This window comes from Onychomys torridus, chromosome 6, assembly GCF_903995425.1.
Source record: "Onychomys torridus chromosome 6, mOncTor1.1, whole genome shotgun sequence".
NCBI classification, from domain to species: Eukaryota; Metazoa; Chordata; class Mammalia; order Rodentia; family Cricetidae; genus Onychomys; species Onychomys torridus.
The window spans coordinates 89,811,620-89,832,814 of record NC_050448.1 but is presented as its reverse complement, the minus strand read 5'-3'; the positions used below and the strand labels follow the sequence as shown (position 1 = coordinate 89,832,814).

General features: G+C 34.5%; 1 protein-coding gene across 1 annotated transcript in view; it reads right to left on the bottom strand.

The window, feature by feature from the left end:
* Positions 1-21,195, bottom strand: part of Col11a1 (collagen type XI alpha 1 chain) — a 181,596-nt gene that overhangs the window by 28,337 nt on the left and 132,064 nt on the right. The window contains exons 46-54 of the mRNA XM_036190104.1: positions 20,758-20,865; positions 15,298-15,351; positions 13,298-13,351; positions 11,987-12,040; positions 7,769-7,822; positions 7,066-7,173; positions 6,738-6,791; positions 6,069-6,122; positions 4,870-4,923 (exon numbers count right to left, since the gene is read on the bottom strand). Of these exons, the coding sequence (XP_036045997.1) occupies positions 4,870-4,923; positions 6,069-6,122; positions 6,738-6,791; positions 7,066-7,173; positions 7,769-7,822; positions 11,987-12,040; positions 13,298-13,351; positions 15,298-15,351; positions 20,758-20,865 (594 nt within the window). The remainder of the gene's footprint in view (positions 1-4,869; positions 4,924-6,068; positions 6,123-6,737; positions 6,792-7,065; positions 7,174-7,768; positions 7,823-11,986; positions 12,041-13,297; positions 13,352-15,297; positions 15,352-20,757; positions 20,866-21,195) is intronic.

Genomic DNA, 21,195 nt, shown 5'->3' with positions numbered 1-21,195 from the left:
TAAGTGGAATAGCTTAAAAACAGCCCTTCACATTTTAAACTGGTATTTAAAATGAGCAAAAAGATGAACTAAAATTTCAACATGGATTATCTTTGAAGAATTTACCCAAAATCAAACAGGGATAATTCTACTATAGTACATACTAATAAAAATGAAAATATGATACATGGAGTGAATGACTCAGGTAAGTCATCTGTTATACTTACTTATTATTATATGTTACTGTGTGTGCACAAATTCAGAATTGGCAATTTGAAAATACATTACATACTACTTTCAACTCTTACAATCCACTTTATCTCACAAAAATAACCTTAAGTTATCATTAATCATTTTCTTTACTGACTTTATTGACTTTGTAACTTGTATTTGAATGTTATATATGTTTATTTTTATTTGGGACACATTTCTTAAATGAAATAGCAACTCTATATATTCAAGTTGTAGATTTAGATGACAGATGACAGATATAAAGGATAGAGAGTACCCTGAATTTTATAAATATTTTAAAATAGAAACACTAAATACAATGTCATTGTTTAGCAACAAAATCGACTGTAGGGTATCAGTCATTGCCCGTACATGTCTTAGGTAAATACAGCCACTGTTAAAAACCGAAGTAATTGATCTCTCTTAAGTTGGTGAAACTTATTGTGCTTCTTGTTAGTTTTTTGAGATGAATCAATGTTGACTCAAGCACGAATAATAAATTTTTAACTCATATGAAACATTCTGTTTTTTATTCATAACTTGGTGGATTAATAAATTCTATAATTGAAATTATGAATAAAGATGATATAAACATACTTATACTTGGAGACATAACTGAGCATGAAAAAATATTATGTAGGCTGAACATCCAGATGACAGAGAAAGAAGTTCATGTTAGAGTCCATTAGGTAAAAAGAACTAATTCCCAAAGACAACAGTGTCAGTTCAAAAACAGTACATGTTTATGAGGATCATCATTATTTAGTAATAATTTCATAAATAAGACTATGCCTAACAGTCAAAAACAGTTATATGAACACTTATTGTTTGCATATTGACTAACTTTTAATTTACACAACCATAGTGGGTAGGTACCTTGAGAAACACAAGATAAGTAAACTGAGCAAAGTTATACAGGTGATAAGAAGTTAAGATAGTTTAGGAATTTGAATTTGATTTTATTATCCTATTATCTACCACATTATATTTTATTATTTGAGGTCAGAAGAAAAGCAAAAGATTTCTAATTTCCTAAAAGAAGGATTTCAACCCAATTGTAAAGAAATTTTATACCATTATTCATCCAAAAGATCTGAAATAATACAACTGAAAATTTAGTTTATTTTATAATACCTAAAATTTAAAAAGGGAATTTTGTAAAAATCAACTCAGATTGTACTGCTGAGATACAAAGACTCAGTGAGACAATATTTAACATGGAAAAAATGTTTATAAGAGTAGGATAACTCTAAAAATGAGTAGTCTTTTTAATTACACTGTGAGTTTGGATCATTGAAGAATGAGACATTTGAGAAAGTAAATTTTGATGTTCACCACACAGTCTGTTAGGAACAGTATAGAAATTAAGACAGAAAAAGATGTCTTCTATAAAAGACATTAAAAATATGGGTGGTGCAAGTGATAGAACTATAGCGCACTCACTGTGAAAATAGTAAAGCCTGAAGTGCTTAGCAGTAAAGATATAGGACATTTGAATAGAATACTAGTCAAGTAAGGAGGTGAAATGACTAATAAAATGTCATCCAGCAAGAGTAGCCTATGTAGAAAACCAATGCACTCTTACTGAATTTTTCCAGAAATTTAAATAAGACCAATTATTCAAAAACTATTCCTAGATTAAAGAGAGAGAACCTAACTCATACTATAAGGCTAACATTGCCCTTCAAAAGAAACCGGACAAGGACACTAAAGAAGCAATTGAAGTATATACTATCCCTGATGATTACAACTTAGAAATTATAAATTAATAATAAATCAAAAATCACAAAAAATACTCATTACAATCAAATGTGACTTATTTAAACAGTGAAAAGACAGCTCATATATAAAAATTACTAAATATATTGCACTTAACGGTGAATAATAAGTCATGTGATCTTGTCAATGGATGTAAAAAGTATTCAATAAATTCCCCTTCCTTCATATTAAAATCTCTAAACAAACTAGTTACAGAAAGAATGAGATTCAGCATTAAATATACTACATATAGCACATCATCAGGTGACATCACACATAACAGGGAGAAGACTGGTAGTGGTCTTTAAAATCCTTATCCAGATGAAGATGTACACTCCCACATATTATAGGTGAAATAGTACTGAAAATTTCTAGAGCAATTAGACAAGAAAAACAAATAAAAGGTACACTAGTATGAAGAGAGGAATCAAATCCCTTCTTGTAGTAGAGTAACCTAAAGACTCCATCACAGAAGGACAATTGATCATATAATTCAGCAAAGGAGAAGTTTAAAAATACAAAATGTAGTATTATTGAGACACACTGATAAATTTGATAGAGATGAGAATAAATGATAGAAAATATGAAAATTGCAACAAAGAAATTTATCAAGGAAGTGAAAATCCACAACACTGAATAGCTATGAAAATACTAATAATGTTCTTCATAGAATTACAATTAATCCTACAATACACGTACAAGCTCCCAAACTCTCCCAATAGCCAATGTGGATCATAAAAACAGAGCTAATTTCAAGACATACCAAAGTGTTACAGTAAGTGAAACAGCATGGCATAAAAAGCAGTCTAATGGAATATATAAGAGATCTCAGAAAGAAACCATGTTATCTATAGATATCTGATTCTAAACAAGGGGACAAAATCAGTTAATTTAGAAGGAACAACGTCTTTATTAAATGGTGGTAGAAAGAATATTGAGTATTGACCCTGAAGTGTCATTCCTTCAAAAATTATCTCAGGCTAGATTACAGACCATAATATAAAACTCAACATGTAGAACTACTTGAAGAAAGCATAGTGGGAACACTTTTAGACATCTACATAAACAATAATTGTTGATGATTGCCACTACAAAGGAAAGTGGTAGACAAATGGCATAATATCAGATAAAAAGTCTTCTACTGAGCAAAGAAAACCATCAGTAGGGTATATACACTGCAAATAAGAGGGAAAAAACATGTGTCAACTATTTGACAGAGGATTAAAGTGCAAAACATAAACGGATACTAGCAGTAGTGACAACTACCAAATTGAATTAAAAGGGGCCAATTATCTGAGTGGACACTTGTCAGAGAGGTAAAAATGAACATTTTTCAAGATGTTCAAGAGGTAAATGTAAAACAAAACCATAATACTCCAATTAGAATGGTCATATACTCCAGTTAGAACAGCTATTATAAAAACAAACAAAACAAAACAAAAAACAGCAAAAGCTGCAAAGATGCAGAAAAAGGAACTGCCATACATTGTTACAGAAATTTAAAATAGTATATCTAGATGGAAAACAGTGTGGAAGTTCCTCAAAAAGAGAAAAGTAGATCTAACATATGGTCTAGTCCTCCCCTGACTTTCTATATTTCCAAAGGGAATTAAATCCACGTACCAAATGCTCCCTGCACCCGTGTGCTCTTTGTGGCACCAGTCATGACTGCCAGGATATGGAATCACCAGACATTAGTGTCTCCAGAGAATGTAGCAGTTATATCTAACGGGGTATTAGTCAGCCTCAAAGAACGGTGAAATCCTGTCATTTGTGAGCAACTGAATGGAGTTGGAGGACAATATGTCATGTGAAATATGGTAAACATGGACACTAGAAGACAAATGCTCTTGTCCTCATTTATATGTAAAAGCTCAACTGAATATAGGATAGTTCTAATACTAAGAATAGTGAGGGGAGCAAAATAAAACATTACCAGTTAGCAGGTACAGAAACCGTGGTAATGATAAAAACGTTTATTTATATCGACCTCACAATAGTTGTGGAATGACAATAGTTCACAATACCCTAATATACAGTCTATGAATCTCTGTAAGGCAGGAGCTTCAAATACAAGAAGTATAGGAGAGGAAAAGGTCATAAACTTGTTTTATCAATGCATTATTATAGATCTGCATTTAAATGGTCCTATCCATTAATATCTGAAATTATTATTTCTAATTAATCTAAAATCTTTAAATCTCTTTGCTTCTATGGTAGTATTTTGGTTTTTTGTAATATTTTACACCAATTTATTTTGTGTTTGTCTTCATGTGTGCAAAAGAATGGGTATGGAGGTCAAAGGCAAAGGCAAACTTGCAGGAGTCAGTTCTCTCATTTTGTCCTGTGGACTGGGGAACTGAACACAGGACCAGGCTTGCTAGCAAGCACTTTTACCCACTGATACATCTCACCTGCACAGAAACAATTAACGTGACCATAGCTACTAATGTGCTGCTACAATCCTTTATGAAAACTCTGCTTCATCAAAAATCCCGTTTCCAAGTCCATGAAATTTGATAACATAAGGCAGCCTACAATATAGATGGATGCTTGCATTCAGTCTACTGATATGCATTCATGCTTTCACAATGTGTAGACCAAGCTTTGGACATTTCACCCCCATGGAGAATACCAGGGGCTTGAACTGGAGCTGTTTAACAGCAGTCAACATTTATCCAGAAAAGCAGGTAACTCTAACAGGAGGAGTTGCTTGATTCATTCAAACTGTGACAGTGAAGTAGTTAAACTGTACTCTGAGTTAGGGATGAATTTTGACATACTGAAGAAAGTGGTTATTTTTCAGCCTGAGATTCTGCCCAGAGCTTGTATGAGTAATATCAATCTAAACACACAGTGAATAATTCAAATAAAAAAAATGAAAAAAAAAGAAAAACTTACTCTCTTTCCAGGAGGACCTGGTGGGCCAGCCTCACCAGATGGACCAGGGGGACCCTGAAAATGAATACAGTTAGGTATAAATGCATAATTCACTGTTTAATAAGCTGGGTGTTTTTCAAAGCCAACATAATTTCTCCAAATAGGAACTGAAACTGACTCTCTGCTCATTTATACACATCTGTCTTTCCTAAAAACCTCAGCTCCCAGTCAGAGGGCTGAAGTGCTTCTAGATCTCCACAGAGTGAGCTAGAAAACTTAGTAAACTTCTTCGTGGATATAGGAAAGTGCTTCAAATTTTCTTTTTGGAAACCTATGCCATTTCAAAAGCAATGAAAAGCAAACCCCTAACATACATGTGTATACATTTTACCCTATCTTACAAACTGTGGACACACTGACTTACGACCTCTAAACTGCTTCCCATACAACACTGGCATGTTGTGCCACTGTGTAAACAACTGTGTGAGTATATGTGCCCTAAGTGTACCTCAGACTTCCGACACCTGAGGCAACGAACCTGGTAAGAGACTCAGCTATCTTCAAAAATACTTATGTTAATGCCTTCCAGATTTCTCCTTTCCTAAGTAACTCATAAGCCCAAAACACGTCTTTGCCATACAAAAAAATATTAAAATGTCTATACTGTAATTTCATTTAGCTTCTTAGCTGAAATAGCTTATGGACTACAACAAGATGCTAGTCTGACATTCTTATTTTTATACTTATTAATATTTAAAAAGTATTGTTCTTCTATAAACAAGTGGGAGTTTGGGGGTCTCTGACTCTTTTGCCCATGTTGGGGACCCTTTTTCTCCCACTGGATTCCCTTGCCCAGACTTTGATTTCAGGGTTTATGCATACTCTTATTTTATCTTGTTCTGCACTCAGTCCTGCTCTTTCCTGAGGGAGTGGGGAGGATGGTATGGAAAGCAGGAGTAATGAAGGGGGCTAGAAGGACTGGAGGGCAGAAGTCTTGGGTGAGGACGTATTGTATGACAGGAGAATAGATAAAAATTCAGAAAAATAGATAAGTAACAGTAGGACGAGCTCATAAACATATTATGACATATTTTTAAGAAATGCATACATAATACATACAATGAGCTTCGATTGTGAAAGAGTGATCTTACTGAATTGTCTTTTAAAAAAATATTTGGTCTATATAATATGAGGGGGAAAACATAAGGTTTCTGGCCTACCGGTTGCCCTGGATCTCCATCTTCACCCTTGTCGCCTCCGACACCATCTTGCCCCTGTGATTGAAAGTAAAAATTAACACAGATTGTTATATCTTATTATTATAAAGGTACAAAGCTTACACAGACCATATTGATATATTGGTGAAATAAACTGTGATCAGATAAACAAGTAAAATTACAATATTTTATTTTTTTTTGGATAATGGTGCCTCTTCCTCTTCCCCTGAGCACTTGGGAAATTATTATTATACTTGACTGGGTATAAAGTATCCTTTTGATATAAAGAAAGGAGGAAGACTCACTGGATGTGTAAGACCAGTGCTTCCATTCACCAGGAGCAGATATAATGCAATTCAAAGTAGGATTTGCATAATAAATTGCATTAAGAAATAAAGCCTTGAACTTTGTGATAAAAGTATAGCTGCTACTTAGATAATTTGTTTGGGCAATCCAAAAAAGTTTCAATAATTGTGCAAATGAAGAGGATAGCGTGTAACAGAGGCACAAGAGTCACCCGTTGGGTCGATCTAGTGGTCAGTGTGATTTCTGTTTGTTTCATTTGGCTTTCTGTTCTTAGAAGTTCACTTGTAACGTAATTTTTCTAATTGTTACTACAGACTGAGGGAACAACCCCACCAAAGCATCCTTTTATTTCTCCATGGTACTTACAGCAGGGCCAGGTTCTCCAGGTGGGCCAGGATCTCCAGGAAAACCAACGGGCCCCTAGAGAGATGGTATAAAAGGAAAAATAGAATAAAAACAGTTTCACAGTTTCGTTTTTAGTTTAAGAAGTTAAACTCATGGCAACTGCTGGTTAGGTATATTCTCCAGCTAGAAAAAAATAAATAAATAAAACTGAAAGGAACTAAGAATGCATGCAAATATATGAAATGACATAATGACTTTGATTTCACTGGAATTCCACATTTTTAATCTGTTTAGGAAAAGCTAATAAGTGAAACTGACACAAATTTCACTTTAAAGAGGATAAACTCACCGGGTTCCCCTTGGGACCATCATCACCTGGTGGTCCCTTAGCACCAGCAGGACCCGCAGCACCAGGGGCCCCAGCTTCTCCTTTCTCTCCTCTCTCTCCTTTGGGACCCTAAAGAATACATTTAAAAAAATAGTTACTTTATAAGCACTGTTTCCACATCTCAACATCAATATGGTGGGCTGGAGAATTCTCAGTTTTTCTACTCTGTATTCTACTTTGCAAAATTTCTAAGACTCTGAAATGAATTAATTAAATGCTGATGGTCATGAACCCTGCATGCTAGATTTGTCAAAACATTTCCAGATTGTCAAGGGACTATTGACAATTTAATGACAGTTTAATTTATGTTATAATACTAAATTTTAGTGAACAAATGTTTATTTATTACAGCAAGAAAATCGGTGTTTTTTTTTTCTATTATGGACAGTTAACCAAACACAATGTATATAATGATCACCTTATCATTTTAATGACTTAACACATGTAAATGTGACCTTTTAAAACTTAGATACTAATCAAAATATGTAGAGGATTGTCAGTTATTAAACAATATGTTTTTGTATTCGTGGTCACAGTTAATAAATTAGAAAGGAAGAGTAAAAACAGATACTGTTAGGAATCAAGCTCAATGTTCAAACACTCTAAAAAGAATTCCTAAATATCTAATGAAGCCTAATAATGGTTTTATGACTATAGGACTTACACTTGAGCCAGCTTCACCAGGGGGCCCTGGGTTCCCTGCTTCTCCAGGTTCACCCTACAAAGGAAGTATCATGTGAGGGTAAGAACACAGAAATCATGTTTTCTATTTGTAATAATGACTTTACTATGGCTATCCTAATTTATACCAGCCTCTACCTTACTGTACTGCTTAAAACACATCAAAAATCTAATAAGAAAGAGAACTTGGATTAATGATCTCAATAATTCAAGTGAGGAAACAGACTAAATGCTGATTCAGTTTTCATTGGTGAACTCCAGCACATCGCCCAGGTTACCATCAAGCTATAACAAAAATCAGAACATTTTCTAACAGTTTGCATTTGTGTGGCATCAAAATTCACATTATAATCAGGATTATTGATATTAAAATGTGAATAATTTTATTAAACTATAAATTCACTCTCTTGCTAATAAAATATATCAGTAAAAAACTTGGCACTATATTGATAATCCTATAGAAAAAGTGAAGATCAGTGTGAAATACAGAATGTACTTAATCAAAAGTCTTTTATTTAAGTTTTAAAATATTACAGATTTAATTTCATTTTAATTCAGTTGGATATTTTCCAGGTCATCTGACAAGTAAAAAAAACAATGTCTTAGAAAACAGCAATCCATATTTAAATGAAGATATCCTGAAGGATATCCAATTTGTAATGTTTCTGTACAAAGAACACTTTCTTCATTTAGCTATGAAGTCCACTGCTAGTATGTCCTTCTTAGAAATGCATAAAACACAATGTTTTATTCCAGTGATTACTTAAGTGAAGGGATGCAGCACATGTACACACATACGCACACGTGTGCCTACACAGACACACACACACACACACACACACACACACACACACACACACACACACGCCAATTTTCCATTCAGAACTCTTCTAACAACTCCAACATCAGTGATTGTAAGCATTAAAAACTGTGTGGGAGTCTCCTAGGTATTAATTTTGAACACTGATATCCCAGGTCTTCCTGGCGCATACCAGTGATTCTTTGAAATTTTCATTGTAAATGCAAACATCATTCCAAGGAAGAAACTATTTTACAAAATTTGTTAGTCTTCTGAAATACAAACATATTTTGACTTCGTAAGGTATTTGTATAGCTATGATGGCATTAAGAACTTTCAAGGAATTTCTTAGTTGTGGAATTGTGTGTAAATTTTGTCTTTTCCAAGATAAATGGCAAATATATTCTGTATTTTGAACAATTATTACAAGCAAAATATTGCAATTACATTATGTATGAAGAAAGGACTTCTTTAACTATCCTAATATAATGAAATAATATATCAATAATTTGGGAGATGCTATTCACATATTTAAAATGAAACAAGTACTTTGTCATTCAAATAAACTGTAAGGCAACCATACTAAGTATTTAACACATGGAATATCAGCAATATTAAGAAAAATCCTGGAAATGTATTGAACACAAAATGTTTTTCTTATCATGTAATATTATTGTGGAAAGTTCGAACTAAAAATAAAAATATATATTTTTAAGTTGACATCAATATATTTTGCTCATCTCTTTCCATCTTTGTTAAATATAAATGAAGTTATATTCTGTAAAGATTATTTCCAATTTTCAAAAACAAAGAAAATAATCACAGTAAAAAATGTGTTTAAACGGTAACACATAAAGGTAAAAACTTCTATGAAATCTCTGAGAATAGTACATCAATACACACTTGCTTTCAGAATATTAAAATTATCTTTATGCATATTATAAACAAATTCATATGATATAAATCACAACTACTGAAGATAAAAGTCAATAATTCCTAAAAAGTCTGTATTAAAGTCTTTTAGAAGTAGGCTGACAAAATTGCAAATAAATACAGCAATGCCACAGAGGAATATGTCACGTTAACAAAGTCCATTCCATGGTGTGAAGAAGGTAACAAGTATTTACTCTGTGGAATATAATGGTGTTCTATGATAAAGCACTAGTGTGTGAGGGATAAAGGAGTGTGCAGTTATCATTCGGTATTGCTGGTGCACTCCCCACTTACTTAGGAGTGCTTCCTGCAGAAGAAACAGCAAATTGTTCTGCATATTCAGAGTAATTACAAATTATTGTTATTATGAAAATGTGTTGTTTATTTGTGCTGAGTAAATTGTTGGGACACTTCCCATAAATACACAGTTCATAAGAACAGATTGGTGTATTTGTACAAAAGAAATCATGGCTCAAGGTCACCAGCCTCTGTTTTTCATTGTAATTGACGGATATAATTTTCCAAAATAGAAATTGCAATGAAATCAGTCAGAATCCATGTTGATGTCACAAATTTATAATTTGTAAGAAATTATATGATATCACTTTTTTTAAAGTTAAGATTAGGGTTTCCAATCATTTTCTCTGTCACGAAAAAAAAAATTAAAGGAAAAATATTGTTATCAAGTAACATGTTTCAATTTAGGTATTTACAGAGTATAAAAATCACTGTAGGAAGATCCTAGCATGTTCACACACACGCACACAAACACACACATACACACACACACACACACACACATACACACACACACGTAAACACAAAACTTTAAAAATAAACAAATTTCAAATGAACAGATACAAATTAATTTAAAAACTAAGTCAAAACACCAGCCTTATTGAATATTACAAGACTCAAAAATGGCAAATTTTTATCATTTGACCTTTTACCTAAGTACCAGTGGTGTGAGACTTCCCTCTAACTCCCAATATTGGCAAAGTCACTATTAATGAGAATCATAGAAGACAAAGTATAAAAGAATAAAGTACTTAAAACTATTCGCTTGTCACTGACAATCTTCAGGACATAGGCAAAGCACATTGAAATGTCTATTGAAATTACAGACTGTTGTTAACTCTCTAGGCAGCATCAGAGGCCAGAGGACATGTTCCCAAGAAAAAAAGTAGGGGGAATAAAGTCGGTAGGATTTTTCAGGACAGTGGTGTCTTGGATGCTATTCTTGTCTTATGCTTTTCATGCTAGGATAATTAAGCTTAATGAGAATTCTTTTCCAATAACTGTGCCTATCTCAACATATAGCTTTCACTTTAAGACTATAAACAAACCTCTAAAAGCAATTGTCAAAGAAACTGCATTCTTTATCCTCTAAGAACTGGAAAGTGTAATTTGTTTTTAATTTAGTAATTAATGAGCTATTTGAACAGTGAGTCATATGCAGTTAATTATAAATACAAGAGTCAGGATGAAAAGCAGAAGTAAACATCAATATAACACAGTGTAATCTCATTATACTCCTTTTTAGAGGGTTAACTCATTTAATGAAAATAAATGAATTTAATTATAAAATAAAATGTGTCAAAAAAAATTCAAAGCAAAGAAAAGAATCATGTTTCAAAGTTGAAATTAAAACATTACAGCTATCACTTAATAGTAGATGTAAAAATTTTACATAATTTCCTTGTATAATATTTTATGGTATGGATTAATATTTTGTTCTTCAAAACTGGCAAATAATTTTCTTAAATGAAGCAAATGTCAATGATAATTTTCTTTAAAATTCTATTAGGATGTGAGGTTGAATACATAAATAAGAAATCAAAGACTCATTTTGACATTTTCAAAAAAAGAAAGAATAGATTTTTAAGATGAAATAATGTTTACCAGGAAAAAGAGCTGTTCTGAGCACAGATGTTATGGCACACGCCAAGAACTATGAAAAGTACGAGAGATAGGCTGAAGTGTTAGTAATGAAAAGGTGACAAAAATCAGTGATTAATTGTTTTCTAATGTAAAAGACTCTTTCATTCTCTGGATCATTTGTAGAAAAGTGTTTTTCCTGCTTTAAGTACCAAGTGTCACTAACTATAGTCTCGTCAGACATTCAGAGGTTGAAGTGGAGCTTGGCATTGTCACTTTCTAATGAAGAAACATTCACCAAATCACTGCAATTAAGCCTCAGCTTTCCCTGCTCATGAAAGCAGATAACTATGACTCCAACACTGTACTGAGACAGGAAGTAATCTGGGTGCAGCATTCATCGCCACAGGTGTCAATACAAAAGACACATCAGATTCTAATTTCAGTCGCTATAGGGTCTAGAGCAAATAATAATGAATTTGTGAATATATGTGCAACACATAGCACCGAACTTATGTTAGCAGCATGCAAAGTATACCCCACAATTATCAAAGCTTGCTACTTCTGGCTGTCTTAGCCAGTGGTCCTTACCTTGTCTCCCACACCACCAACAGAACCAATAGAGCCTGGGGGTCCTTGTGGTCCCTGAGATGTAGAAAAACAAACAGTTATACTTTTAATGAAATGTTCAGCTCACATACATGTGTCTAGGTTTTCAAAGAGCACTGTGTACGGGAATTCGGAGTAAATTGTGGGGTGGAACAAACGTAATGACTTCTACAGTTGTCACATTTACTAACAGCAAATAATTTAACATATTATAGCAGCTTTCAACTTCTGCAGGATTTGGAGCATAAGGCAAAGAGACTTCCAGATTTCGCCATGTAGTTAGTAGTTGAAACAAAATTCCAGTGCCTATGCCCATGGAAAAATCCGGACAATTTTTATGATATGATTTTATATTAAATCCTAGTCATGACTGTATTTAAGAATGACTTATGGCACAGAAAAACAAACCCCTTAAAAACTGCCAGGCATTAGATTCCTTCAGGGAAATGAAGGCTCTATATCTTTTCCAGTTTACCGGCTACTGATATCTTTTATCAGTTCTGACCTCATAAAATGAAAGGCAAGCACGAGAGAAAATAAATCCAATTGAAAAGAATGTGGAAAATGTGGCTTCATTTGCAAAACATGAAGTTAGAAGTAGATCACATAGGCTAGAAATCTATAGAAGATAACAAACAGTAGCATGGATATGTTATTATATTTCCAAATTCTATAATATTCCATCAGAATGCTTGACCAGTTTCTAAGGGGAAATGTCCTCTTTATCTAACTGAGAAGGAACTGTTTCTCACTCAGTGAGAAAGGGTGCACAAATGCACATATTTCTCCGAACGTTATATACTGGAAATGCATGAGGTAAAGCATTTAGATAAATGCCTTTGTGTAGATATATACCCAACAATCGTTTGGAGTACACACCTAGACCAGTACATCAAAGCCAATTATAAACTTCTCACATCATTGCAAGAGAGAAATCTCAAACTGAAGAATTTAATAACCATTTACAGAATGCTTATCATATCTTAGCTACAGTATAAGTATACTCTTCTGAATAATAAGGTTCATAATGATACAAGTGATATTTTTCACAAATATATGTTAAGTGCGAACTGGATTTCTACTTTATATTAGTTGGGAACTGTTCAGGAGAAAAGCTATTTCTTTCTCTCTATTATGATGTAGGATAACTAGATGATCATTAGGTTATTGTCCACTTCTCAGGATAAACCATGATGCGATTATCTCCATTGTATCTCATAAACCGTCTGCCAGCATATAATACTAGAACAGAACGTTCTTTGAATTAACTAGCATGTACTTCACAGTTCTTACATCAGCTCCATTGGGACCTTGAGGGCCTCGTGGGCCAGGAGGACCTGGTGGACCCTAGAAAGACAAATGACAGAGTTTGCTAAGATCACACACAAATACAGTTAACATTTTTATATTTTAAGATAACTAAGATAGTCTTGTGTCTGTGAAATCACAGGCAGAGGAGAATGTCAGGTCTATAAACATGCAGGATGAAGACAATATTATATCACAACATCAAATGACCCTTTACTCACTGATAGGAAATTAACACTTAAAAAAATAATAGAATAGGAAAGCAACACACAAAGCCTATTGCTGTTACAAGTTATTCACAATGTAGCCAGTGACATACTATGGAACTATATCTTACAACATAAAATAATCATAACATTGGAACAAAAACAACAAAAAGAAAACCATTACTGGACTAGTTTAGAATTAGGAAATGAAATGAAAGAATATTGTTTTTAATTTGCGTAAACATTATTGAGTGTATGAATTCTCAGGTTTGACATTACAGAATTGGAAATAACTATTTAGTTGAATTCCTACAATGAAGTTTCTATGTCCTGGATATACACTAAAATTATCCTGGGATCCATTTGTTATAACATTGTTGACCAACACCCCTTACATCTAGGTTACAATTAAGGTAGTTCAAAATAAAAAATAAATAAATAAAATGAGATGATATAGAATGAGATAAAGAGAACAGACACTAGTGAATACCTAGTAATTAGTATTTTATGAAAAAAATCTCATTTTAATCCAATGCTACAGTTGAAGATTTTTCTAACCTGGCCTGTCATATGCTCAAGGAGAATGTATCAGTAACTCCAGGAACCAGTGCACTGCTCTAAAAATGGACAACAGTGTGTCTCCTGCTGTTTCAGAGTATGACCTTGTCACCATATATACTGTGGATCCCTCACAGTTAGATTTGCTGAGGATAGGACAACTTTCAAAGTATATAATAAATCTGGGTGTTGCTCTTAAAGTGAATGAAATGTAACTTACAGGTATAAAACTTCAAAATAGGAGTAGACCCCCACGATCAGGTGTAGTTGGTCAAACAAACTCCATGGTATTTTTGTAGATTTTTTTTTTGTCCTATTGGTCTTTTCCTTGTATATTTTGGTTTCTGTTTTGTGGGGTTTTATGTGTTTCTTGTTTTTTGTTGTTATTTTTTAAAGAGAGAGGGCATAGAGTAGGTATGTGGGGGAGAGTAGGAGGAGGGCAAAGCGTGATCAGAGTATTTGGTATAAAATGTTGATTAAAATATGTTTTTAGCTATTACATTAAAGTATGAATCATCTTAATTTTTGGAGCACCAAATGCAATAGCTGTCAGGTTCCCTTTGTCATCTGTGTTCCTGTCTCTCTGTCAGCAAGTCCTCGCATTTTATTATTTTGGTTCCTTGTTCAAAAATCAACTGAGTGTGTAAGCTGTGTCCAATGCTCCTGTCTGACCATTTGCCAACGTCTACTGCAGTCTGGCTTCCTGTTTTATCTCCCACAGGGTTGTTTTGGATATTCCAGGACCTCGGAATTTTCATACATGTTTTATAATCTCCTTTTACAAAAATTTAAAAAATGTAATGTAGTGGATAGCCATCCCAGCATTGGCCTGGAAGTTCCAACCCCCATTGAGGCTTTGGTAATGGTCACGCCCACAAGGCAGGGCGGAGGAGGAAGTGGAAGACCCAGGATCGAGAGGAGAGGTCTCTCTGGTTCTGGGACGCTGGACACAGGAGGTAGATTGAGCAGAGTTCTCCAGAGAACACTGCCAGACTGTGCCATACCTCTGCCAGACCCTACAACCTATCCCTTCATTTGTAAGTTACCCCACAAAATAAACCTCCCTTTTAACTAGGTGGAGTGGCCTTAATAATTTCACCAATAATGTAAAACAGTTTTTGCACACCTTTCTCTTCTTAGGTGTGGTTTGGGCACTGTAATTAATGTGTGAGTAGTGTTGGCATGCACACTACCATTGAACAACTGGAAAACAAAACTTACCATGGGTCCAACATCTCCATTTTCACCCTTTTCACCTGGAGGGCCTGGTAACCCCTGAGAAAATGCAATTTGAAAGAAAGTCATCTATGTGTTTTAAAAGATTTGACATTTGAGGATCCAGAAATGGCTAAGACAGTCAAATGCATTCTGCACAAATATGAGGACTTGGATTTGGATTCTCGGAGCCTGTGTAACATCAGACACAGCAGTACTTATCTGTAATCCCAATGTTTGTACAGAGAGATGGAAGGCAAAGGTTGGAGAATGCTCTGTAGCTTGTTGGCATTTTAAGCAGTAGTAACACAAAAGCAATGTAGTTAGAGTTTTCCTGCCTGGCCCTGAGTTAGGACAAATCTCTCACCTGCCAGGCCCATAGACGCTCAGACCCAACCAAGTAAACACATAGAAATTTATATTGTTTACAAAATGTATGGCGTGGCAGACTTCATGTTATCTACTTCTTCTCAAATTAACCCATTTCTATTAATCTATACTTTGTCACGTGGCTCGTGCTTACCATTACCTTACATCTTCCTTGTCATGGTCAAGGCTGGCAGAATCTCTCTCCAGCCTTTTACCTCCCAGAATTTTCTTTTCTCTTGTCCCGCCTATACTTCCTGCCTGGCCACTGGCCAATCAGAATTTTATTTGCACAGAGCAATATCCACAGCACAGCAAATATTAAAAGACATTGTCTCAAATGGTAGCAGGTAGAACCAAACCTGAAGTTACCCACAAACTCTACTTACACACAATGAAACATGTTCATTTGTGCTCACACATATATATACACACTCACCCCAAAGACCCAAAAAATATGCTTTTATGAATTTATACCACCAATAAATAAATATAAATCTAATTAAGCATGTGGAAATGAACATTCAGAAACAAACATATCTTAAAATACTTATAGTAAACTGTTTCCTACATGTTATAAAATCTGACTATATTAACAAGTAAAATCCATGTTCTATATATTTTAGCTTAAGTTTTGCTAAAATAAATCAATAAACACAAATAAAATTTGATCATAAAACAGCTCTCCCTTTTTCTATTTCTTTTACTCAAGTACAGACTTTTTACATTTATATTTTATGTTTTGTATTATCACAGTCAGGCAACAGTTTGGCAAATCTCTTTAAAAGTAAATATTCCAATATAGTTCCAAAGTTACACATATATCCCGATTTTTAGTCTATTAACTCGCTCTTGAATCTTAAAAAGCCACAAGCCATGAAACCCATCATTTGTGTCCCCTAATCTCTCTCTTTTGTCCCAACCACACTGTGCATGAACACCAGAAACACAATGTTAGGGGAAACTCTGGCGAGCCAGGGCAGGCTGCACCTGCCTATATCTCCACTCGGCAATCACTTCCCCGCTACATCTTCTGAATTCCTCCAGACAGAACTGTGTGTATTTGCTCTTTCTTATATTTTTGGTTGTGAGCCTAGCCTTCAACGCCTGAGCCATCTCTCCAGCCCATATTTGCTCTTTCTTGTCATAGCAACACGCTATGTTCCTTCTTCATAAAATCCTAGTCACAATCTATTTGGAGGCAATATTTTTCTTAGATGTTGACTTTTTAATCTCTTGAAACCAGTGGGACCATGAAGCAAAAACCTATCATCTCAGAAACTATTTGTTGCATGAACCGGTGAACTAATCCTAAGTAAACAGGAAAAGTTACTCAATAAGAACTTTGCAACAGTTGCTGTGATACTAAAATACCTCAATTATTCTAAAATTTTAAGCTTTGAAACATAGCTTCATGTATTTAATTAAGTAATATGGTACAATTAACATGATATTAATGCTGGAGGGAAAGACAAAGTATGAAGAACCATGTCTGAACAAATGAGCATACATGCAATGACTAGAGAATATGCACGTGAAATAGTGTGTCTTCCAGGGTAGAAATAACACAAGTGCCATCTGGTTTTTAATGTTCTGAGTAAGGATTTGCCCCATTTTTCACAATGTTAACAATATAATCATCTATATATATGCTATAAGCTATACACAATGAATTCTAATGTAACAACTATAAAATTTCAGATTAAATCTAATAAAGAAGTAAAACCATCAACAGTGCTAAAAGCTAACAGACTAACAAAACTATTATGTGATGATATTTGTAATCTAAGAAAGCTTGCCTGAAGATCAGAGGGCAGGGCTAGCCACAGGGTTAAACATAGAGGTCAAGCAGTGGTGGTACACACCTTTAATCCTAGCATTCTGGAAACAGGGATCTCTGAGTTCAAGGCCACTCTGGGCTATAGGAGATTGATCCAGTCTAGGAGAGAAACAGCTAGGCAGTGGTGGCACACACCTTTAACCCCAGTAATTGGGAAGCACACAAGCCATTAATCCCAGCACTAGGAAGGTTGAGATAGGAAGTGAAAAGGCTGGGTAGAGAAAGGCATATAGGTGTGAGGAGACAGGAAGTAGAGGCCTTTCCACTGAGGACTCAGGGGCATTCAGTCTGAGGATTCCTGGGGTTGGAGAGGTAAGAAGTAGCTGTGGCTTGTTCCTTTGTTTCTCTGATCTTTCAGCAATTACTTCAATATCTGACTCTGGGTTTTTATTATAAGACCATTTAGGATTTGTGCAACACTATTGGCATTGGGACTTAAATGTAACAGCTGCAAATTATTTGGTTATCTCACAGCAAAGCACCCATGCTCTATCTTCCCACTGTGTTCCAGGACAGTGGATATGGGACTGACTGAGCGATGCTTGCTCATTTCCACAGATGATGACCTTCGATAAATCCATTCTACTTTACTTATACTGTCCTGTTGTTGTCTTAGACCAGGTAATAAATAGTTTTTTATGTTCTACTCATTATACCTGACTCCGAGAAAAGAAATCTTTTAGTGGACATATTTGTTAATATTTGCAATGTGGCTCATTTCAATTTTTTCCAGTAAAAAGCCTTAAGTAGTAGTTTATGATAAACAATATATACTTGAATTTTGTCTGCTTTTTCTTAACGGTCGGTATGATGCCCAAGAAAAGGTATCAGCTTATACATTCCCCAAATGATTACCATTTTTGTGATGGTAGCTTCTAGAATTTAAATCAGATGAAGGAAGAAGGAGAAGGAGGAGAATGCGTAATATATTGTGATGCCTTTAACCTCAGGAAATGATGACAGGGTAGAGAAAGGTATTCAAGACGTGAGGAAACAGGAACTAAGTCTGTTCAGCTGAGACCCTTTTGGGTAAGGACTCAGAGGATCTTAGTCAGAGGATTCTTAGGGTTGGCAAGGTGAGGTTGGCTGTTGCTTGGCAAGGTGAAGTTGGCTGTTGCTTGCTCTGCTTTTCTGATCTTTCAGCTTTCACCCTGATAGCTGGCTCTGGGTTTTTAATTATAAGGCCTTTTAAGATTTGTGGTGCATCTGGTGTCCAACATGTAGGGCACAAAAAAGCCACTTGGCTGTGGTCTTGCAGGGCCTGGGTCATGCCCAAGATGCATGCAGATGGAGTCTCCACCCCACATAGGCCAGAGTCTCTGGCTTCTTCTCTCCTGATGAGTTGTGGGCTTTTCCTCGATCTCCATCTTGGGCTATTACCACACTAGATAGCCACCTTGAAACCCACTCAGTCTTCTACTGTTCTATGCAGAAACAGTCAGCCTCACATCTGAATCATCATTGTAAGCAGAATTGGTAAGTCAATTGGGAATACTTTTTTTTTTTTTTTTTGTGGTTTTTTGAGACAGGATTTCTCTGTGCAGTTTTCATGCCTGTCCTGGATCTCGCTTTGCAGACCAGGCTAGCCTTGAACTCACAGAGATCCACCTGTCTCTGCCTCCCAAGTGCTGGGATTAAAGGCATGCATGCACAACCATGGCCAGGCCAATTGGGAATTCTTAAAGGGAGGAATTAGTTAACAGAAAGTTCTTTCCCACATTAAAAAATGGTAAACATTTTTATAATGGAGGGTGTTTGGTCTACATTTGACTATACATTAAGCAGTCTGAAAATGGAACAATTAAATGAAAGGATAATTAATGTAGATAGGATTTAGGTAATGTCAATTATAAATATTATTTGTTTGATCATTTTTGTTTTATCATTAAAAAAAGTTGGTTAATATGAATGCCAAGATAAAAGTTTTAGAAAAACTTGTTAAAACATATCACAGATATATTTAGACCCAGAAAGAAGAATTTAAAGGTGAACCACTCTTCAAACACAAACACGACAGTTATGCTTGAAAGTTCAATTTTACAGGATTGAGGAAAATCCTTTAACTTAATTTAGAATATAGAAATTAAAACAGTTACACATTTATTGCAATCTGACTTTATCTTCTACTTCTTATTTTTTAAAATGTGTTACTTCTCACACATGTAGATAAGCTCTACTCATGGCTATATTTATGATTATCAACAACTTTAAAATAGTTAAACAGAAAAAAATAAGAAAGCAAAGACTTTCTACTATACATAGGAAACCATCTTGATATTCAACAAAGAAGAAATTAGAATATCATGTTCCCTAGTAATTATGCACTGGCTATTTTATAAAGGTATTTATATTATAATTTGTAATACAGCATCATAATATAACTAGTAAAATTATATCCTAAGATATTTAACATTAAAAATCAATCATTCTGTGATTTTATTTGTAAGTCAAAAATTACATATATATTTATTACAGTTTCATACAATATTCTGTAACTTCACAAAATTTTGTAGCTATTATGATTTGGATTGCTCTCCTTTTGCAATAACACTAGCGTGAGAAAAGTAATATCTCTAAAGTACACAAATGTCATTGAAAACCAAGATATCATTGCTCAAAGAAAAAAATAGATTTGTACGTAATAAGCAAGTCAAAGATACACAGGAGATCCAAAGGTTTGCAGGAAGCAACAATATCAAGTGGAAAGCGAAAAACAATTGGGAGGAGAAACTGGATACAATGCAATATTCTTGACGAGAAGTTGATACATTTGGTATAGAAGATTGGGTCCTTTAGTGTTTTACAATTTAAAATTTATCTTTAAATACATTTCATAAACTATAGAACTATCACTTAAGCTATTTTATTGATTAGGTCCTTAGTGCTGCAGTCAGTCTGCTACTTCAAATTCTCTGAAATTTAGCTATTCATCTGAAATACTAATTCATCTTGAGGACTGTTTCAAACAGCCTCCTTTTAAACAAAATGGCAATTGAGGGATAGCCTAGTGTGTCAGAAACAGAAATCAAGCAGATGTGTATTTGAAACGGATGTTTTGCTTTGATGTTTTGCATTGATGTTTTGCTTTGATACACACACACACACACACACACACACACACACACACACACACACACACCACATGCAGTGCACAGCACACAGCATTTAATTTTACATAGAAAAAATGGTGTTGCTTTGTTTCCCTATCCCTGGAAACCAATAATGAGCAGTCAGTGAAAAATCATACAGAGGCTTCTTACCTGAAGACCTATGGGCCCAGGAGGTCCTGGGAAACCTCGTGCACCCTCATCACCTTTTTGTCCAAACATGCCCTGCTGTCCTCTGGGACCTGCCTCACCATCTCCTCCCTTAAGAACAGCAAGGTACACATCAGTATTGAAAAAAACATTATAATACATTATTCTAAAAATGGCAGTCATTTTTATAATCTACCATTTATTTTCAAAGTAAACTAAATTCCCAGAGTCTTCTCCAAATGTGTCATTGTTTGGTTTACAAGCATTCTTTGTCTCTAGAGTTTAGTTGATTTTGATTTGACTCACCAAATAAAGTAAAAAATGATCCACCCGAAATTATAATATAATATTCAAATGTATTAGATATTAAATGATGTTATACTGGTTCTTATTTAAACGGTACCACGAATTTTTAAATGTGGCAAGTTATAGTAGATGATT